Below are 18,786 nucleotides of genomic sequence, written 5' to 3'. Positions count from 1 at the left end.
CCAACCACCACCACCACCACCACCCCTAAGCCCACTCTGCCTCCCTTGGAACCGACTGAATGGACAAGCGTCAGTGATACCTTGGTCCGTCGAGTTCCCCAACAATCGACCAGCAAAGCGAGCCATGAAGGTGTTAACGTGACTGGAGTGGCCATCGGCGTGGTCGGCGCCATAGGAGGCGTCGCCATTGCCGCGACCGCGATCTACAAGTGTGCTGGCCGATCTCGATCTCGGCTGACGGTTACGCCTTCCTCCTTACGACCTGAGTTCGACTCGCGGTCGATGTCGACATCGTTGTCTGACGACGAGTCAGTGCAACCCAACTCCTCCGTGACTTCCGACGTGCACTCTCCGGAGCCCCCATTCAACAGCCCCATAAGAACCCCAAGGGCTCTGGACATCGAAGAAGGATGGGTGGATCTCCACAATGAATCTCAACCCCAGCTATCGGCAGATATGTCTAGTGACCAAGAGTGCTGGGTGTGTTTCAAATGATTTTAAGAAGCAAATCACCAAGAGGTGTGTTTCAAATGATTTTAAGAAGCGATCTTATACAGAAGAGCGCCAATTACGAAAAGCGCAAGTAATATAATCGGTAGCCAAGTTTGCAGAAACGCCTGCAGGTTCAGTCCGCGGCTGCGCATTTTCAGTTTGGCTGAGTCCTCCTTCAACCTGCTCGCCCGTACTGTAGCATGCTCGAGATTTTCGCCGCGCTTGAGAAGGTCTTCGATATTCTGACGCATGATGTTGGACACCTCATGCAGGGAGTCGTTGATTTTTGACATGGACTTCTGACCTCGGGGATCGGAGTACTCCGCACGCTTGCGCTTGATTGTCTTCTCAAAATTCAAAAAGGTATACGGCTTCTCTAGGGCCTCAATCGCAGAGCTGTAGTCTCGACCGTAGGTGCCGTAAGTTCGCTTGACTTCCTCATCAAAAGCCGTAAGGACTTCGGTAAGATAGGCGAAAGCCACGTTGTCCGTAGTCTTGGAGTCGCAAATTGCCAGACACGACACCAGATCTCCAGGTAACAAGTAGAAATTGTACCCCTCCGCTTGAATGGTATGGAGTTGGCTGATGTTCGTTGCATGACGCTTCAGAATGACCTCTGCCTGCTTCTTTAGTGACATCAACTTGGGCTTTTCGATAATGCCATTGTTCCACTCCTCACACAGCTTCAAGCCATCACGCTGACGTGAGACGACGGTTATTTCGATGGTCATCTGAATATCGCCCTTTCTTTCGTTCTGCCGATTCATTCATGCCGACGTGCACTTGTTTGATGGCTACAAGGGTTGAGTTTAAGCCTCATGACGCTTAGGAATGAAAACATCAATGTCGACGCCGGCATCGATGAAGAATCGAGTCAGGTCCTTCACACTGGACGGCTTTGTATTGACCAGGTCCACAATTCGCTTGTGAATGCGCATCTCGAACTTGTCCCAGGTGTTGGTTCCCTGTCCGTTAGGTGACTTCCTCGTCGTGATTCGGAGCCTCTTGACTGGGAGACGAACGGGGCCTTTCACCTTGACATCATTGTCGTTGGCGGTCTTCAGTAGCTCTCGGGTAGTCCTCTCGAGGTTCGTGACGTTCGTCGAAGTCAGCGCAATTCGGATGTTAGTCTCAGTGTCCTGCTGGCGCTGGACAGCCTCCTTCTGAACGTCAATTGCCTTGGTCGCCATCAGTGGCCACTTAAACCTCCATTTTTCTCGCCGACCGTTTTGTCTTCTATGGACGTCGTTCTCGCTCACCTGGCGGCCTCCCCCCAATGGCACATAGACACTCAGATACATGATGAGGCGCTGAATGCGCCGGTAATCGTGGCGAAGCACTTGGATTTTACAAGTAACACCCTTTCTCAACCGATCTTCGTGTTGTGTCTGGCCCCTGGAGACCCTGTACCTGCCAGGTGCTATGATGACGATTGGGCAGTGGCGATTGTCGCCGATGGGGAGACCACGATATATAGACTTCAAGGCTTGTCAAGTGTCGTGTAAACCACATATGGTATGTAAAGCAATTCGGAGAGAATAGTCACGTGTACAGATTTCGGCATCGCGACCACATAAGTCGTACTCAGAGCATCAGCACACGGGCGGTGGCGGGTCGTCGAACCTAAAAACATAGGGATCGTCGATGTCTATTTGTGATAAGCGTGCCACAAGCCGGCTGTTCACGTCCTGGAGTCTTTGAAGACCCCTCTCTGCGTCAGCCAGAATTGCGTTCTTCGCCTGAACTTGCCGGTCCGACTGATCTGCTGCTTGCTTCAGTCGATTGACTTCTCGAGCCAGCAACCTGACGGCCCGACTCAGCACCCCTTCGTTCTTCGGTTTGACCCCTTCAGTCACCCTCTGCTCGAACGATTTCAGGTACTGTACAAGGGTGGACTGCGCAGCGTCAGATGAACCGCTATTCATGAGGGCTTGCATGATGGAGCTAGCCAGCGCAGTATGACATGACTCCGGTGAGGCATCATGCATAATGGTCGACACAGTCTCCGCAGGACCTCGGGCATACGACTCATCAGGTATTAGTCGGCCTGTATGTGTCCGTTTGCGGGACTTGTTGTTAGACAGGACATCCCTCTCTTCGTCAACTAGTTGCCTTAACACTTGACGGGTCTGGGAGACGTTGAAGTGAGACGACTCAAATACCGCTGTCAGCAGCCCAGCCGGCACCTCTCGAAAATCTCGGGCCAAGCTTTCGGGAATGCTGTGAACAACATCCAAACCACCATCCGTATCACGTAGCTTGAAACGTTTCAACGGCCGTGGGTTCTCCTCTGAGAGAGAGAGAACCGCCATTAATCTTGATTTCTTCGGGCTGGCTAGTAAGCCCACAGAATTCTCATTGTCAGGCTCGCTGACGTCACTGGACGCCATCTCAGAGTGTACCCATACCACAACCACAGCAGCTCGTACGTTGCGGAAAAAAAAAATGCATTTGCATGGACGATTTGGGCCCTGTCGAGATAAACAAGGCTGATGTCATCCGGGAAGGCTGGCTCATGAAACAGTCTCGCTTCCTGAGGGATTGGCGTAGGCGCTGGGTAGTACTCACTCCTGAGTACCTTCTCAGTTTCAGATCGCCATCGTCAGATTACTCAGCCAAACACGTCACGGAGTTCCTCAAACTTAACGAGTGCTCCACGGTAAAGTCCATGGAGGACGCTACCGGTTGCAAGTTCCGTGTCGATTCGAGGGGACGCACATTCGTGCTTATAGGTTGGTGGGTCACCGACAAACAACGCAGCAGACAACAGCCAAGATAAGGAAACATGGATCGGATATGTCGGGAAGACTATGGTGAAGCCCTCTATGAGGAACTATGATGACGTTTTTTGAGCTGGCACCTGTCTTGCTATACAAGATTCAGCTGAACTCCGCCTGCGCTGTAGAACGACCGTCGCGAAGCGCAGAGCTTTTCAGGAGGAACTCGTGGGCCTGAGTAACATCTTGCGTCAGCTGGTAAGCTCTTACCAACTCCTCGTCGTGGTTACTTTTCAGCGTCCACTGGGCTTTCCGATGATTGGCCTCCTCGTATGCCAGAGCCGCCTGTTGGCTTGCCTCAGCGGCTCTGGCGCGGGACTCACATTGGATTAGTGCGGCATCCTTATCGTGGCTATGTCGCAACATCTGTGTGATAGGTGCTTGAGCAGCCCACTCTATCGATCGTTGAAGCCGCCACTGATAGCTCGTGTCTGTCGTCGGCGGCGCGATGCTGAGACACAGCCGTGAGCGACTGCAATCTTGCAACTTCCGCTCTCAAAGCCAGAAGTGTGGCATCTCTATCCGCGAGAGCATTATACATACGGCGACACTCGTCAGTCTTTATTTGCATCTCGACGGTTTGGGCCTCGATTTTCAGCTTGCATTCGTCGTTGAGTCTTGCCGAGGCGACTCTGTGTGCCCTGAATGCCTCCTGAGTTGTCCCCAGCTCATGCTGCGCCGTGGCTAATCTCTCCACTTGATCACGCATATTCTGATGCAACCGACCGACCTGCCGTTGAGCCTCAGCTAGTTGCTGAGTCGTTGCCGTCAGCTGCGTTTGCAGGTCAGCCTGCAGTTTGTCGCTCCCGGCCAGCTCGGCCTCAAGTTGCTGCACTCGGCTTTGGTACCCGTATTGCGTGAGTTGAATAGCAGCCACTGAAAGGTGCACCGCGGTCCCTTCTGAGCCGCTCGAGGCTGCTAGCGTGTTAACCACGCGTTCTTTCTGGACGAGGGCTCGTCTCAGGTCGTCGCGATCCTCTTGCAGCCGCAATATTTGTCGCTTGAGACTGCCGACTTCGCCTTCCAGGAGCTCGAGCTGTTGGAACTTGATGTCCGGGTCCTTTTGCATCATCTTGTACTGCTTAAGCCGGCGCGAAAATCCCGATTCGGCCTGCTGAAGCGCAGATTGAGCCCTTCGTAAGTCATCCTCCAGTCTGTCCGCTTCAAGGCGCAGATCTGATGAACCGGCAAGAGCTTCCTTAAGCCGAGAATGCATTTCTTCCTGTCGAAGGATGCGAGTCTCGAGGCCTCTGACCGCCTCCTTACTTACCCGCATGATGCCGAGCGCGTCTTCCTGCGGTAAGGGCTGTGCGAGCCGAAGAATAGGATCTGGATTCTCTAGGCGGCGCCAGAATTGCCGGTAGGCCTTGGTGAGAGCTTCGAAGTCCCTACGCTCTTCAGCAATCAGGCATGAGTAAGCTCCGGTCAAGTGATCGAGGTTTGCCATGAAAAGTGGGGATTCTATGTGTAGCTGGCATTAGAACCAGCTATTCTTGGTCACGCATTGAATTGATACATTGCAAGGGATCAAGGATTGAATTGAATTACAAGAGTGCCAATATTTAATTCGGCGGTAGTACAAGCAGACTGAGAGGCAGTCGGCTGGGGCCTCAGACCACTGCCGTGCCATTTGAAGAGTGTTGGTCCCTTCTCCAACGCAGAAGATGGAATCGGTTGTTCGTCGCATGATGGAATACGTGGTTGTTGTAGGTCTTCCGGGTTCTCTGTAGGATGTAGGGTCCAATGTTCCTTCGCCTTGATTATCTGCCTTCGCTTCTGATATGCCGAGAAGATGATGGGAAGCTCTTTTGTGGCCGCATCGATCAAGGAACGGAATGTAGGGCAATGGGTCTCGAAATTGCAATCTTCACATTGCTTTTCATGGGAGACAAGTCGCTGATTAAGCGATGTATAGGCCCGAACCTCTTTTGGGAACCCGGAGTTGGGCTGCTTCTGAAGCTGCGACAAATACTTCGTCAGGTCTCGCCAGTCTTTTCTGACCCGAGAGGCCCACGGGAGTTCGTTAACCAGATCCAGCAGGTTCAAGCCCTCCGTCAACGCTGCTTGCAGTGCAGAGATAGCAAGATCTGTCACTTCGTCGAGATTTGTCAGTGTGAAGTTATTTACGGCGGCAGCCTTGCCGAAGGTATGGATCATGTCGAGGATGCCGAGGCAGCCAGGTACTTCGCTATAGGAAGCCTGATTCTCGTCAGCGCAGCAGGTCGAAACGATTGCATCACTCCACAAGCTAAAACTCATCCCAAGAGCTTCTTTGTGAGAAGACGACCTATGGCGGAGGTAGTAGAAGATAATTCCCTCTACAATCACGATACTGTGTATTGTGTGTAATTGCAGAAGTACTGTCTTCAGTAACAGCCGTCCAATCAACGTCCGTTCACGTACCGGCAGCAATCTCACCTCGTTAATTAGATCCCGGGGTCGGTTCCAGCTGCTAAAGCGCCTGGTACAGCTCTGAGAAGATGTTGACGCGGCGTGTTCGGGTCGAATCTCCTGCAACTCTCCAGGGATCAGTCTAAGCCTCGAGAGCCCCCATAGTTGGTGGAACACGTCCTCTTTGCCAGATATTTGCGTCAGAATGCGTCGGTCATTCTCCCGTACAGTCATGATAAGTTTTTCGGCAACCTTGGACATGAACCGACTACGGATTGATTCACCCAGGCGCTCCAGACGTGTAAGGGACTCATTGCCTTCGACAGAAATTTTTGGGCACAGAGGTGGAGACCATACGCGTGAAGCCAGTGATCCAAACTGAGCGCAATCATCCTGGAGATCGCCATGGGATAGGCCAGTCAGTGCTGCATCCAGACCCTGCTCCACCATGTGACATGTGCCGTCCTTCAAGTTACGGATGTCCTCTCGGGCAAGTTTCACCAGACGACCCCACGCCACGACAGTCTCCATTGGCAGCATGTCGTCATGTGCTGAAGTCAGCCTGAAAATACCAAGGTATGCAGAGAGGACGGCCTGAACAAGCCCCTTTGCGTCGTTGAGGAGCTTCTTGTAAGCATGGAATATCATGGTGTCTCGGTGACTTGTCCTCTGTCGACTAACTTCGATGTACGCCAGGTCCAAGGCCTCTTGCAACCCCGCCACACCATGGGTTCGGTACAGTACGGGAAGCGTCCGCAGCTCGGCCATCCATCGTCGGCAGAGGACGTCCCACGACTGTCGGGGATGACAGGCTCTGGCGTATGACTGTCGGAGTGGCAGGTCCCAAGCGGTAGTCCAGAGAAACTGCGGTTGTCCTATCATAGTCGCGTCAAAAATCCGTGGAAGCAGCGGTTCCAGCTGCGCATGCTGGAACAACCTTCCCATGAATCGCCTATCGCAGCCAAAACAATCACTGGCAACCAGCACTGCACCAACTCGGTGGAGACTTTCAGGCGAGACAGGCTCGTTTTGCTTAACGTACCGCGCTGCAGCTGTGTTTACAATATTTTGAGCTTCGCTGTCCAGAAGCAACGTGGATTCACATGTATCCTGATGTTGGTGGAAGCCGTTGAACATCGCCCTGTATGAAGGGTCTCTCTTTCTCTCACCTGTAGTTTTCTGCTACCTCTGAAAGGTTGAAGGTCGCTGCAGAACCAATGCGGAGTGCTGTACTTTCCGAACGCAGGCGTTCTGTGTGAAGGCGTATCATTTCAATCTAATTTCACAGATTATGCAGTCCCACAGATTCGATGTTGTTTAATTGCGCTACCACCCCACATCCCCTGCTCACTTCTGTTCGTTATTGTACATGCTAAAACTAGCTCTTATTTCTATCTGTGCTGCACTTCCTCAACAACCGGCTGTTGCGGTCGTTAACAGTCCAGCCGCTAAAGAAGAGTATTTAGCCGTAAAAGGGGCGATGCACAAGCTATCACTTCTTCCGAAGCTCCAACAGCCCGAGCAGCAGGACGCATGGCAACGTGATTGGCCGCTAGGTCACCTCAGGGGCTGACGACAGTGTACTGGTGTGTTTTGACCAATCGTATGTCTGGTACTTTAACCAGTTTTTAACACAGTACTCATCACAATCCTACTCTTGGATCTTGGGATCTCAATCTTAACAAACTAAGTCGATGCTGCAATGCCAAAAGCCGTTTATCGTTTTCGCCAACGCGCAGATGCAGGTCGGTGTACATTCGCCTCACGTGCTCCTCAGTAGCCAGGCCGTGTCGTGACCGGTGGAGAGATGGTTGCCTTTTGCCGGTGGAGGCGTGGTCGTAGAGGAAGGTGCGTTTTGTGGGGTCGTCGAGAAGCGTTGAGGCCCTGGCGGCCACTTTCTGGATTCGTTGGTCGTTTTCTTGGAAGGCTTTCTTCACTTCCTCGAGCATTCCACCGATGGTTTCATCGTCAGCACCCGCGACGAAAGTAAAGGGCTCAGCCGGAACCCCATCTCGAAGAGCTGATATTCGTCGGTCAATAGGCATGTGTGAATTGTTGTGGAGCTGGGAGTAGTACCCTAACAGGCTAGTTTTAATTGTGTCCATGATGTCTTTGGCGTCGCCTGTTATGGGGGCACTAGGGGTCATTGTCGGTTTATCATCCTCTATTGGGGCAAACAGTGAAGGTTTAGCGGAGGCTTCTTTAGGAAGGGGCTCTGCGACTGGTTCAGAGACGACTTTAGTTTTGGAGACAGGGAGTTGTTGTCGAGCCGCAGGTTCCGCACTCGCCTTCGTGGTGACCAAAGACGGTGGTTTGCCTTCGACCGGTTTTGCAGCCAGACTCTTGACACTAGCAACCTTGAAGACATGTGCCTTGGGAAGGGCTGTCTTCGATTTCGTTTCCACTTTGGACGGCTTCATCGACATGTGAAGTGCACACCGAAATCGAACTCACTAGGATGTTCCGGCACCTCGGAAAATTTTCTAAATGCTGCCAAAAGGCATCCTTAAGCGTGATGACACCCTGGAGAACGCTCCATCACCCCATAATGTGGAATGGGATGAGATGACGATCGCGGAGCATGACCTGCTACGTGGCACGCGTACAAAGATCGAAGAGCCAAACACACCATTCATGTCGGCGCTGAATAGTGATGTTGACTTGGATGAGTTCCAATTGCAGCCTCCGCTAGAGGCGTCCCGATATGTAGAGTCTCAATATGAAGCAGAGCAGCAAGAAAAGCAGAAGGAGCTTGAAGCACAGCGTAGGGATCACGATTTGATGCTGCATGTGCTTCAGGACGGCTTACTCCCGACTGCAGTGGAGGAGGAGGCCAAGGCCATAGCAGCGACCCATGTCGCTCCTGACGACTCCTTCGCGGCCAGACGTAAGGCGCACTACAACGAATTCGAAGCCATGAAGGCCATTCGAGCACGACTTTCTATGATGGAAGATGAAGACGACGAGTGACTATCTAAAGTTAATGAACTACTGCCAAAAATCTGCTAACTCTTTCTAGAGTGCAGAAGCTGGGAGTGTACGCTTTCTATGAGGAAGATGAAGACGACGAGTGACTAGCTACTAAAGTTACATGAACTACTGCCAAAAATCTGCTGACTCTTTCTCGAGTGCGGAAGCTGGAAATGCACGCCGGACGACGTCACCAACAGAGGCAGCTCCCACATCAACCGTCGACGACTCAGTATGCTCGATTGCTCGAATGTCGCATGTGGCCGTTACCACATGGGAGTGCCCATCCACCGACAGCACATCCCCCTTCAGGGCTTGCGCTTCAATGGAGCTTCTTCCACTGACATCAGCGCGTTCAAACTGGCATGTCGCAACGTTCAACGACGATCCAGAATTGAGAACCAGCCCTTGTGACTTCACTGTGTCGCCGGTGATCTCGCTCTTCCCGTCAGCACGCAAAAGGTCAGACACCGCCAAGTCGCTGCTGAGTCGCGAGTGCGACAAGACTGCGGCTTGGTTGGTAAGGCAGATTGTGGCCTCGAGAATTCCCCCGTACATAATGATCCGGTCGCTTCGAACGCTCGCAGCGACGAGCTGCGAGTGTCTCTTCAGCGTGAGAGTGACGCCGGCGTCAAGGTTACCATGCAGCCTCATAGATGACTGGAGATTCAGCAGCACGGCTCCCCGCTTTGCATTTAACTCTGCGCCTTCGAACTTACACTCGTCGCCCTCAAACCAGGAGTTCGCCAATAAGGTATTGCCTCCGATCTGAAGGGAGCTCCACGCACAGAGGACTGCCGGAGTTGGCTGGGGTGCAGTCTCGGTTTCGGACGAGGTGTCAGTCGTTTCGGCGGCGTCAGTAGTTGTCCCCGTTTCAGGAGCTTCTGTGGATATCGAAGCTAGCTGGTCAGCGGTAACACCGGTGGCAACTAGGTCCCCCCCCACAATGAGTTGCGATTTCTTCGTCATGAGAAGGGGATTCTTGAATGTCGCTGATGCGGCAATGGTGATGCTAGAGGCCTCTAACAGCGTTGTTCCACGCACCAATACCGTTCGACTCTCCAGTGCTGATGAGTGCTTGACAATCGCGTTGGACTGCACTGATGCGACGTCTGTGACGGAGACATCAGAACTTGACTCGATGACCAGAGTCCCCGACACCTGAAGTGTGCCCTTGCTCTCTAGTGAGGAGCCATCGAGAACTTTCACCAGTCCAGCCCTCGTGGCCCCTTTAACGAGAACCCTGGACCCAGATACTGCCTCCAAGTAGAGCATGGAATCCATGTCGCCTCCAACCACCAGTGTGCTGGCGTCGTCCACTACAACAGACGTCGTCATCAGCCCTTCGAGCACCTCGACCTCGCTGAAGTCGTCTACTTGCATCCCATGCAGAACGATAAGTTGTTGAGCCCTCAGAGAAGCCCCTGAAGTCAACGACAGATAGGCAGCAGTCAGCCCCGCCTCTACCTTGACGCTGCCACCGCCCACTCGCACCATGGAGCTCCCAGAGCCCTTTATCTCGCCACAGCCTAAATCGCAGTGGCTGCTGTTCACCAGCTCGCTCCTCAGGGTACCGTGTACTGTGAGCCGTCCAGAACTCTCGCACAGGATCTGTCCCACAAGGTTTCCACCCACTCGGAACTCCGACCCAGACGCCATTTTGACGTCTCCTGCGATGGCTTGGCCTTCAACGTCGAGCCGCCCGCCAACCACGACAAGCAATCCTCGGACGACGAGTGACCCCACATCAGTCATGTGGTACTCACAGGAGAGGGCCTCCACCCCCTCGTAGGCTCTATCCAAGTCGGGAAGGACGGCCACCGACTCTACGTGCAAGTCTCCGTGCACTCTGAGGTCGCCATACCATACAATGGCCGCACAAGTAGTGTCAACAGTCAAATTCTCAAAAACGGGCGTAGTCTCGGCACGTTTCCCATAAGTACCAAGAACAAAGAATATAACAGCGAGATTAAAACAGCCACCCATCTGAAGAATAATAACCAAAGGTGCGCCAGGTTTGTGGGGCCACTCATAATGAAACGTCTTCCATAAGCGTTGACTCCTGTCTGTGGTGTGAGTACACCACTGACGGGGTCTTCTCGAACGAACGCCGCAGCCCAATTACTCGCCCCAAGTGAGTCACCTCCACTCCGAGTTCGAAATTGGTATCCCGGACTTCAAGGTGATTGACAGGCACCGACCGATCCACCAGCGTGCGTAAGATCTTCAAGTAGTGTTGACGCACTAAGTCGTGCGAAACCAACTGGGTCCAACTCAACCGAATATTTCGCTTCCTCGCCCAGGAACTAAGGGTGACGGGGTTGGGCAACACCAGGAATGTCACCGTTCGGTCATCCGACACTTCAACCAACGTCTCTAAGATATACTTCGACTTTTTAGCTTGCTCTTGTATCATCCAAAGTGAGCCGCTGTGCCGCCTCTCAGGGTCGTCCTCGACGAAGAACGCCCAATCTTGGAAACGTCGACTGCGGTCGAGCAACATCAGCCGGGGGGCCGTTTTTCCAGATGCAACAAGCACGACGTCGTCCGTTAAGAACGCCTCCTGCAAGTCGCCTGGCGTAGGTTTGAAATAGCCCCTGAAGTAGCAGCAAAATACCCGAAGACGGCCGATGTCCGAGAAGTTGTCATCGGGAAATACCGTCAACTCGACATTTGGCATACTGTCGCCAAGAAGTCGGAACCCTCCAGCAGCAAATTCTTTGGTGCAAATGATTCCGACTTCCCGACTGTGGAAGACGTCAAGGATTGGACACCCCACATCCTTCACTATCGCCTTCATGTCAAGATCGTTAGTTATGGAAGACTCCACGTTAAAGACCAGTCCAATTCTTCGACCCAGCACCCTTGCCGATGGTGACTCTGTCTTGAATAATCTAGATGTGATGGTGGGACCGATCCCTGAAGCTTCAGGCTCTGGTTGAAAGGTTCTCAGATTCACCAGAGTCCTCAGAAGCTTTGGTGTAACAAGGCCAATTTGAGGTTGCAAAGGAATTATATGGTCAACTACAGTACGCCACATGCCGTCCCCACAGAGTACCCGTCCCCCTGCAAGCAATGCCCAGAGTCCAAGAATCCGGTCCACCATAATACATGGACCGAAATTGGAAAGGAATCCGGGTTGTTTTGGCGTCAGATGTTGAGTCACAAGCCACTGCACGTTGAAGGCAGCTGAAGCAATACTCCCCAGGGTCCAGACTGCACCTCGGAGTCCACTTTCCCCGTGGCCATAAACTATCCAGGTCCGGTCATTAGGGTCCTCAGGTAGCTGGGAGGCAATGGAGCTCTCGAGTTGCGGGACGCAAATATCCAGTGGCCCGTCCCACGTCAACTCAGCCACGGACACCTCAGTCTGTCCGGGGTCCAGGACAACAACCACCCGGTGAACCATTTCCCGTTGCAGTATCATCGAGATCGCGGGGAGCACAGAAGCAGTCGTCGCAACAACCTGAGCTCCTGTTTGGCGAAGGATCGACCTGAAGCGGCCTTCAGCAGTCGTCGGTGGCACCAAGGCAAGAGGCTGACTCACCGCAATACATCCCATCTGCACAAGGTACGCAGCAATCCCAGGACCCATACAAGCCACCACAGGTGTGTTTTCCACCTCGGATCCTCCGCGGTCAGCGTCCACCGTTAGAGTCCTAAACGTTCGTCGTGTTTTTCGGCGTATAGCGCGAGTGGTGGAGGGGGTGTTGGTCTGTATAGATGACTCTGCTATCCGGCGCCCAACGCTGGAAGCCATACGAAGACACTCAGGCCACGTCCACCAATGGATGCTTCCGTCTCGAATGTCGCCTAAGCAGGGAGTTGTTACATGCTCGTAAGATGACAACACTGACCAGAGAGGCTGACCTGGATAGTCGAACTGAAGGAGCTGTTCTCCACTACCCAAAGGGGATACTGGATCACTGAGTTCATAGACAGCGCGAATCTCACGGCAGGGACCCCCTTTTGCTGGTCTGGTTTTTCCAAAACGTCTGGAAATTTGCCGCCGTGCCTTTCATTCCTGCTTCCGAAGCGGGAGAGTCACTCACGGTCATGTGATGTTTATTAACGGTTTTGTTCAGTCTCGTGCTCGCATAACATCAACTCCATTGCGCTTCAGATCCCCTATTCTCTGCTCAACGTATCCGTACAGCCACTGGTCAGTCTGTCGTGCCAGAGCAAAATCAGGATCTTCTTGAACGCTTTTACAGAAGCGAGCGAACTTCTCGAAGGCAGACTTGATGAATACGCCTGCCACAAACTTCACGAGCTTCGCTGGTACCTTCTCTTTAGGGTTAACCACCCAAACCGTACTTAGGACAATGCGTTCAGGACCCAGAGCCTCGATAACACACCCGCCGTCCATGGTGACTCTGACGTAGCCAGGATCGACTTCCGGAACGACATCGCTCGTCTCGTCAGCATCGAAGGACCTCAAGGCGAGCAGCAACTTGTTGTTCTTCTCGAGGTCGTCCGTCAGCCAACCATGCACCACGCAGTCACGCGACTTCAAAGGCCAAGGTAGATCAACTTTGTACTGACTTATTTTGTCAAAACGGCCGTAACGAGCGATGCACTTCGCAGATTGCAGCCCGAGCTTCATCGGGAACTTGAAATAAGGGATCCATTTGGACGTCATGTCTACCTCTGATGCAATGGCCAGAAAATCCAACAGGCTGGCGTCGATGGTGCCATCCAACCTAAACGATATAATGGGAGTCCCCGGAATAGCTTTAAACCAGACTCTACAAGCGGCATCGTCGACGACAGGCACCCATGGAGTCTCGCTGACGACGGCAGGCACGCCCATCATGGTGGAAGTCGTGTCTCCTGACCGCTTCCGGACTTGAAGACGCCGCTTTACGATATCGTAGCCACTGTACCTCTTCACCATGTTCCTCTTGCTGCCACCGTCCTCTTCGGACATGGACATGTCGGCTTCGAACCGCCGTTCCACCTCGCGACAGGAGAACAACACGGTGCTCTGTAGCTTCCCGTCGTTCGTGCACGCCTGAATTGCATCGTACACATGCTGTGCATACACCGCAAGGCAAATTACGTTGTTCAGATCGGTATGGGAAAGCACCGTCTCCTTGCCGTAGGTATGCATCATGGTCTTGGCGGCCTCATACGCGGCGAACCCCAACTCTCGTCCTTGCAACTCCATCACGAATGCTTTATCGATGGTGAATGGGTCCATACAAGTGCAAATCCCTCGTACCGTATGCGTCTGACCCACCAGCCTCTCTCGTTCCAACCCTCGAATATACCCATCATAGTAAGGGCAGCTCTCCTTATGCTTCGTCTCTAGCAGCCCGCTGCCGTAGACTAGTGGCGCATAACGTTTGGACTCGAACTCTAGAGGTTTGCTCTTGCCTAGTACCATCCTGTCGTTGAAGTTGGGTGACGTCATCAACCATTTAAATTCCTCTGATTTTATTGCCCAGCGGCGTCAACTTGAAATGATAGGAACTCAACATACTCGCCGAACTTCACGGCGTCCTTCTCTGCTTGAGCGAGGCGACTCTCGTACTTCTCTCGCTCGCTAGTAAGTGTGCTGATCAGCTTGTCCCGCTTCTTTAGGAGTCTGGCCAGCGACCGTCGTGGGGACGCAGTGGGCATGCCATCCTCATGAATCTCCAGCTCCTTGACACGACTGTCTTGGTGGTCGACGTATCGTTGCAGCCGTGTTTGCTCGGTGGCCAGAGATCCGTTCTTGTTTTCCAGTTGTTGTAGTTGAAGTTTCATGTTCACGAGCTGCGTTGGGTCGACGTTCGATTTCTTACTTCGTCGGGGGTGATGCTTTGTAGACAAACAGAGTTTCTGGTAGTCTTTAGCGTTCGATCCAACTCTCGATCTTGGGCTCGGTGTGCTTTGAGGGCTTTGGTGACCGTTGCCAAAGCATCGTCCAGTTCTTGACACTCATCTTCCAGCGCTTTCACCATCTTGGACACATCGACACTCTTACGGAGGCCTTTCTCACGGAGGTGGTGGTACTTGGCTACGAAGTCTGTCATGGTCGAGCAAAGCTCCTGTACCTCTGTGAAGTGCTCATCAGTGCGATCCTTGGAACTGGACCATATCCGCTCCATCTCAGAAAGGTTCGTCCGACTCACACTTGCTTTCATTTTCTCTGTCTGCACCTTTCTCGCCAGCAAAGACACCAACACTGTGTGAAGTCCCCCCCATCACACACATAACAAATCTTCAGCGGTGTTGAACACGACGTCACGATCCAAACGATGACTGCCGTCCAGCGCCTGCTTCGTCACGGATGCCACCTCCTGCCAGCATTGCTCAGGGTCCTCACCGGACTCTGATTCCGCAGCTTCCAGCTTTACACCCTGCAATTCTCTCCGGATCTCATCCAACGAGAGAGTGTGATTCTCCACCGCGTAAACTGAACGGCGTCGGTAGTCCGCAAACAGCGGAACTCTGCGAGGATCAGACTCATGCGACTGTGAGTCCATTTTAGTGCATTTCAACAGGACTTAGAAGCGCACAGTGTTTCCAACGGCTGCGAACATGCTGCGGGTCCGGCGATGCAACCAGCTCTGTTGTTCTTCCTCAGCGGTCTCGAACATCGCCTCCTCTATCGTCGGTGGGTGGTGAAACTTTTTGGACTGTCGAGCTTCAAACGCTGGCAACCACCGAGCTCCGTACACGATATCAAGGTTTCCTGCGTGGCTACGGCGAAAATCTCGGGGGCATTTGTCTTCTTTCGAGACTAAACGGAAGTATGACGATGTGGAGCTGCCAACGTCACGGCGGGACTTCTTCCCTTCGTTCATGATCACACGACCAACGCCTTCGTAAGGACGAAGTCTGTCCTGCTTTGGTCGACATGGACTTGTGTTGGTGTTGGTCTCTCTTTCGGAACAGTTGAAGGCGCTGGCAAGTACACTTGCGCCATGCATCTGTCGCATTTGCCCAATCACGTCTACTGATACTGATTCGTGGCCGGGATACGACTCCTCATCCCCATCCACGTAAGGCCAATGATAGGGGAAGAAGAAATACTCTGCCATCATATTCCCGATTTATGACCCGCTTGTTAGTCGTGGGTGCCGGCGGAATTGGTTGTGAGCTGATGAAGGTATTGGCGCGGGAAGGCTATCGGGACTTGACTGTCGTCGACTTGGATACCATAGACTTCTCAAACCTGAACCGCCAGTTTCTTTTTCGAAAGCGCCACGTCGGCTTGGCCAAGGCCGATTGCGTAGCCGAGGCAATCGCTTCCCTTTGCCCGGAAGCGTCTTTAACTGCTCTGCACTCCAACATAATGGATCCCACATTCGATGTGAACTTCTTCAAGCAGTTCGCCGTGGTTTTGAACGCACTCGATAATTTACAGGCCCGGTCCCATGTTAACCGAATGTGCTTGGCGGCTGATGTGCCCCTTGTAGAGGCAGGCTCAACGGGGTACAATGGTCAAGTTTTCCCCATCATCCCCCGTTTGAGCGCGTGCTACGACTGCGAGGCCAAGCCGAGACAGAGAGTGTATCCTGTCTGCACACTGCGATCTACTCCGGACAAACCGGAACATTGCGTTGCCTGGTCGAAGCAGCTGTTCTCGCTGCTGTTTGGTGTGAGGGACGAGGACAACTTGCTCGCAGACATGAAGCATCTTACGGAGCAGCTGTCTGAGCGACCGCCGCGTGAGGCTACCTCAGACCTTTACACTGCTCTCTTCATCAAGCACGTCAACGAGCACGCTTCCATGCCTGATGCCTGGCATGAGCGGAAGCCGCCAATTCCTGCGCCCCCAGCTGTGGATGTATGTGCCCCAGTCGCCGACGATTTCGCAGCGCCTACAGTAGAGCAGGCGGCAGCGGCATTCATGGATGCCACTTGTGCCATACTGACTGATCGGGGATCCTCTGTGGGTTCGCTAATCTTCGACAAGGACGACGAGTTGGCCATGAATGTCGTGGCAGCGGCAAGCAACCTTAGAATGTTCAACTATCACATCCAGCCTGTTTCCCGTTGGAAGGCTCAGGAAATCGCAGGACAGATAATCCCAGCAATAGCATCCACTAACGCCATCGTGGCTGGTTTGCAGGTCGCCCAACTACGTCACATCTTGGACTATCAGAAGGCCGTGACGCTCTGTGCTGAACAGAAGGGAACCCCACCAGCGCTCGAGGAGTCAGGGATAAGGTTTTGCTGGGTGAGACAGCAGCCGTCAGGCCGGTTTTTGGTGTTGCCGACACCGCTGGACCCGCCGGCCACCGGCTGCTCGTCGTGCCAATGTGCCGCTATTGTAGTCACTCTCCATAACATTCCTCAATGGAGCATGCGAGAATTTGTTAGGCTTATACTTCGTCGGGAGCTAAACCTGAAGGAGCCGCTTCTACAAACCGGATCAGCCTGCGTATACGATCCTGATGACGATGATGAGGAGGTTCTGCTGAAGACGCTCGACTTCTGGGACCTCAAATCAGGATCAGTACTGTCGTTGAACGATCTGCAGCAGACGATGGCATTCGATATTATACTTGCTGAAGATGGCGGAATTGACGAGGATGAACATCCAGACAAATTTCGAGTTGAGCGACAACAGAGTAAGAAGCGGCTGCATAGTCCGGATGTGACAACACCTCCACTGAAGCGTCTTAAATGATGCTTGTAATGCGAAATATGTTCAGAATCACGATCTCGATTGCGGCCGCCGCCGTAACTGTAGCCACTAGATACACCAAACTGCATGAGATTGGAAAACTGCACTCACCCTCGAAGGCGGGAGAGCTTACAAGTCTCCGCCACGAAAGAGGAAATGGTAGAGAGAGACCCTAAAAGCCCTCCTGAGAGGGCTTTCCACCACTGGGTGAGCGATGCATGCCAATAAAGCCCTTGGATGCAGGAGGCCGCAGTGGCAGCGATTAGGTTTGCAGTCAGCGTGCCGAAGGGAAATTGCGGCTTGTTCAGGTTCTTTCCCAGCAACCAGCGGGAGAGGGCTCCTGCTGGCGCCCACATGCTGGGCAGAACCACTACGTCCACCCAACTTGACGAGTACACAAGGTACACAGGTAGCAATATTCCGTAGAGTGCCACCAGCAATACTGAGGCCCAAATGCCTGGATAGTGGGGTTGAGGTACCTTTACGGTTGTCTCGGTCTCCGAGTCCAGCTCCGAGTCGCACGTAGCAGAGAACTCGGAGGCAGATTTCTCTGACGTTGCCGCCTCGCCGACTATCCATCCACACTTAAACGCCGCAAAGTAAGAGAGCAGCCCCAGCACGACTTCTGCGAAGCCGTTTAAAGCTCCTTCCCAAGTGCCCGACAGGACGACAGAAAAACTCAGCGATGTCGTCCACGACGAAAATGTCGTGAGGGATCCACACATCCCAGTAGTCCATCCCGTCAACACTGCCAACTGAAACTTCCCAGCGAAGACACTGTGGTTCTTGGAGACAACACCCATCAGGAAGCTCCCTAGAACGTTGGCAAATGCCTCACCTGGGAAAAATGCCACCCGCAGTGCCAATTGTCCAAGGGCTGCATGACCGCGCAGACAATTTCCCACCTTGACGTATGAGCACTCCGAATATGGCACCGTCAGCGATGAACAGCGCTTCTAGCAGCAGCGAGTTCATACTGAATTGAACATTTGAGCAGGGGTGACGCGATGCTCGTACCTTCCGCAAGTCCAATCATTTACGACTTGAATCACTCACACGTTCACACAATTACATTTCCCGGGTCGGGTCGTACATCAAATCAGGGTACATTTCCCAGGTCGGGTCGTACATCAAATCAGGGTACTGGTTCGTTTGCTCGTTACCGATCTCTTGGTCGCGGACCTCTCTGATAAGATTCGTACGATCTCGGATCTGGCTTGACGTGAGACGCAGAGAAGGATCCTTGACCAGCATGCCTTGGATCATGCCCAGCAGAAGCATTCCGCTGTGCTGGTGGCCTTCCGAGTTGAAGAAGCCGTACCCAGTCTTTAAGATCGCCAACGGGTTCTTATGACTGAACAGCTGGCCGTCTACAAACCTGTTGACCGTATTACACAGTTGGGGGTTTACCATGAAGAGAGCACACATGGCCATAGCCCAGACATCAGTCTCGGGTGTAGACATATGCTTTTTGAGCTTCTCAGGCGCCTGGTAAACGAGAGCTCCTCCAGTCGACTTTGACGTGGACTGCTG

At 53.1% G+C, this 18,786-nt stretch overlaps 17 protein-coding genes across 24 annotated transcripts; 3 read left to right on the top strand and 14 right to left on the bottom strand.

The window, feature by feature from the left end:
• Positions 1 to 203: 203 nt before the first annotated feature.
• KVP17_002079 (uncharacterized protein) lies at positions 204 to 401 on the bottom strand (the record flags this gene model as incomplete). Its single annotated transcript, XM_068518030.1, has 1 exon — positions 204 to 401. One exon carries the CDS (start codon positions 399 to 401, stop codon positions 204 to 206), a length of 198 nt encoding a protein of 65 aa, XP_068374279.1.
• Positions 402 to 536: 135 nt separating this feature from the next.
• On the bottom strand, positions 537 to 1,223 carry KVP17_002083 (uncharacterized protein; the record flags this gene model as incomplete). The annotated part of the gene is made up of 1 exon (XM_068518038.1): positions 537 to 1,223. The coding sequence occupies one exon, from the start codon at positions 1,221 to 1,223 to the stop codon at positions 537 to 539; it is 687 nt and encodes a 228-aa protein (XP_068374287.1).
• Positions 1,224 to 1,301: 78 nt separating this feature from the next.
• Positions 1,302 to 1,793, bottom strand: KVP17_002075 (uncharacterized protein; the record flags this gene model as incomplete). 2 transcript variants are annotated; one of them, XM_068518024.1, is made up of 1 exon in its annotated part: positions 1,302 to 1,793. In XM_068518024.1, the coding sequence occupies one exon, from the start codon at positions 1,791 to 1,793 to the stop codon at positions 1,302 to 1,304; it is 492 nt and encodes a 163-aa protein (XP_068374273.1). The 2 variants fall into 2 exon arrangements, with proteins under 2 accessions (XP_068374273.1, XP_068374274.1); XM_068518025.1 differs by having other exon boundaries at positions 1,302 to 1,682.
• A 291-nt stretch (positions 1,794 to 2,084) lies between these two features.
• KVP17_002080 (uncharacterized protein) lies at positions 2,085 to 2,882 on the bottom strand (the record flags this gene model as incomplete). Its single annotated transcript, XM_068518031.1, has 1 exon — positions 2,085 to 2,882. The coding sequence occupies one exon, from the start codon at positions 2,880 to 2,882 to the stop codon at positions 2,085 to 2,087; it is 798 nt and encodes a 265-aa protein (XP_068374280.1).
• Positions 2,883 to 2,947: 65 nt separating this feature from the next.
• On the top strand, positions 2,948 to 3,271 carry KVP17_002089 (uncharacterized protein; the record flags this gene model as incomplete). The annotated part of the gene is made up of 1 exon (XM_068518045.1): positions 2,948 to 3,271. The coding sequence occupies one exon, from the start codon at positions 2,948 to 2,950 to the stop codon at positions 3,269 to 3,271; it is 324 nt and encodes a 107-aa protein (XP_068374294.1).
• A 100-nt stretch (positions 3,272 to 3,371) lies between these two features.
• On the bottom strand, positions 3,372 to 4,716 carry KVP17_002082 (uncharacterized protein; the record flags this gene model as incomplete). Of its 2 annotated transcripts, XM_068518036.1 has the most annotated exons (2): positions 3,372 to 3,635; positions 3,664 to 4,716. In XM_068518036.1, 2 exons carry the CDS (start codon positions 4,714 to 4,716, stop codon positions 3,372 to 3,374), a joined length of 1,317 nt encoding a protein of 438 aa, XP_068374285.1. The 2 variants fall into 2 exon arrangements, with proteins under 2 accessions (XP_068374285.1, XP_068374286.1); XM_068518037.1 differs by having other exon boundaries at positions 3,622 to 4,716.
• Positions 4,717 to 4,796: 80 nt separating this feature from the next.
• On the bottom strand, positions 4,797 to 6,797 carry KVP17_002078 (uncharacterized protein; the record flags this gene model as incomplete). 2 transcript variants are annotated; one of them, XM_068518029.1, is made up of 1 exon in its annotated part: positions 4,797 to 6,797. In XM_068518029.1, one exon carries the CDS (start codon positions 6,795 to 6,797, stop codon positions 4,797 to 4,799), a length of 2,001 nt encoding a protein of 666 aa, XP_068374278.1. The 2 variants fall into 2 exon arrangements, with proteins under 2 accessions (XP_068374278.1, XP_068374277.1); XM_068518028.1 differs by having other exon boundaries at positions 4,797 to 6,542.
• Positions 6,798 to 7,303: 506 nt separating this feature from the next.
• Positions 7,304 to 8,086, bottom strand: KVP17_002086 (uncharacterized protein; the record flags this gene model as incomplete). Its single annotated transcript, XM_068518042.1, has 1 exon — positions 7,304 to 8,086. One exon carries the CDS (start codon positions 8,084 to 8,086, stop codon positions 7,304 to 7,306), a length of 783 nt encoding a protein of 260 aa, XP_068374291.1.
• Positions 8,087 to 8,147: 61 nt separating this feature from the next.
• Positions 8,148 to 8,630, top strand: KVP17_002077 (uncharacterized protein; the record flags this gene model as incomplete). Its single annotated transcript, XM_068518027.1, has 1 exon — positions 8,148 to 8,630. The coding sequence occupies one exon, from the start codon at positions 8,148 to 8,150 to the stop codon at positions 8,628 to 8,630; it is 483 nt and encodes a 160-aa protein (XP_068374276.1).
• A 126-nt stretch (positions 8,631 to 8,756) lies between these two features.
• Positions 8,757 to 10,616, bottom strand: KVP17_002076 (uncharacterized protein; the record flags this gene model as incomplete). The annotated part of the gene is made up of 1 exon (XM_068518026.1): positions 8,757 to 10,616. The coding sequence occupies one exon, from the start codon at positions 10,614 to 10,616 to the stop codon at positions 8,757 to 8,759; it is 1,860 nt and encodes a 619-aa protein (XP_068374275.1).
• Positions 10,617 to 10,659: 43 nt separating this feature from the next.
• KVP17_002084 (uncharacterized protein) lies at positions 10,660 to 12,688 on the bottom strand (the record flags this gene model as incomplete). 2 transcript variants are annotated; one of them, XM_068518039.1, is made up of 2 exons in its annotated part: positions 10,660 to 12,556; positions 12,585 to 12,688. In XM_068518039.1, the coding sequence occupies 2 exons, from the start codon at positions 12,686 to 12,688 to the stop codon at positions 10,660 to 10,662; spliced, it is 2,001 nt and encodes a 666-aa protein (XP_068374288.1). The 2 variants fall into 2 exon arrangements, with proteins under 2 accessions (XP_068374288.1, XP_068374289.1); XM_068518040.1 differs by lacking the exon at positions 12,585 to 12,688 and having other exon boundaries at positions 10,660 to 12,390.
• A 23-nt stretch (positions 12,689 to 12,711) lies between these two features.
• On the bottom strand, positions 12,712 to 14,046 carry KVP17_002074 (uncharacterized protein; the record flags this gene model as incomplete). The annotated part of the gene is made up of 1 exon (XM_068518023.1): positions 12,712 to 14,046. One exon carries the CDS (start codon positions 14,044 to 14,046, stop codon positions 12,712 to 12,714), a length of 1,335 nt encoding a protein of 444 aa, XP_068374272.1.
• Positions 14,047 to 14,069: 23 nt separating this feature from the next.
• Positions 14,070 to 15,103, bottom strand: KVP17_002081 (uncharacterized protein; the record flags this gene model as incomplete). 4 transcript variants are annotated; one of them, XM_068518035.1, is made up of 3 exons in its annotated part: positions 14,070 to 14,390; positions 14,420 to 14,802; positions 14,830 to 15,103. In XM_068518035.1, the coding sequence occupies 3 exons, from the start codon at positions 15,101 to 15,103 to the stop codon at positions 14,070 to 14,072; spliced, it is 978 nt and encodes a 325-aa protein (XP_068374284.1). The 4 variants fall into 4 exon arrangements, with proteins under 4 accessions (XP_068374284.1, XP_068374283.1, XP_068374282.1 ...); XM_068518034.1 differs by lacking the exons at positions 14,420 to 14,802; positions 14,830 to 15,103 and having other exon boundaries at positions 14,070 to 14,381; XM_068518033.1 differs by lacking the exon at positions 14,830 to 15,103 and having other exon boundaries at positions 14,384 to 14,725.
• A 21-nt stretch (positions 15,104 to 15,124) lies between these two features.
• KVP17_002087 (uncharacterized protein) lies at positions 15,125 to 15,664 on the bottom strand (the record flags this gene model as incomplete). Its single annotated transcript, XM_068518043.1, has 1 exon — positions 15,125 to 15,664. One exon carries the CDS (start codon positions 15,662 to 15,664, stop codon positions 15,125 to 15,127), a length of 540 nt encoding a protein of 179 aa, XP_068374292.1.
• An 11-nt stretch (positions 15,665 to 15,675) lies between these two features.
• On the top strand, positions 15,676 to 17,256 carry KVP17_002088 (uncharacterized protein; the record flags this gene model as incomplete). Its single annotated transcript, XM_068518044.1, has 1 exon — positions 15,676 to 17,256. One exon carries the CDS (start codon positions 15,676 to 15,678, stop codon positions 17,254 to 17,256), a length of 1,581 nt encoding a protein of 526 aa, XP_068374293.1.
• A 104-nt stretch (positions 17,257 to 17,360) lies between these two features.
• On the bottom strand, positions 17,361 to 18,228 carry KVP17_005182 (uncharacterized protein; the record flags this gene model as incomplete). Its single annotated transcript, XM_068514988.1, has 2 exons — positions 17,361 to 18,130; positions 18,159 to 18,228. 2 exons carry the CDS (start codon positions 18,226 to 18,228, stop codon positions 17,361 to 17,363), a joined length of 840 nt encoding a protein of 279 aa, XP_068374295.1.
• A 93-nt stretch (positions 18,229 to 18,321) lies between these two features.
• KVP17_002085 (uncharacterized protein) lies at positions 18,322 to 18,717 on the bottom strand (the record flags this gene model as incomplete). The annotated part of the gene is made up of 1 exon (XM_068518041.1): positions 18,322 to 18,717. The coding sequence occupies one exon, from the start codon at positions 18,715 to 18,717 to the stop codon at positions 18,322 to 18,324; it is 396 nt and encodes a 131-aa protein (XP_068374290.1).
• Between the last annotated feature and the right edge of the window lie 69 nt (positions 18,718 to 18,786).

Source organism: the organism of the source record quoted next (assembly GCF_019968985.1).
Source record: "MAG: Porospora cf. gigantea B chromosome Unknown PgB_NODE_422_length_18786_cov_115.692, whole genome shotgun sequence".
Lineage (NCBI taxonomy): Eukaryota > Apicomplexa > Conoidasida > Eugregarinorida > Porosporidae > Porospora > Porospora cf. gigantea B.
Note: the sequence above shows the minus strand (reverse complement) of the source record. Positions and strands in the feature narration are given on the sequence as shown.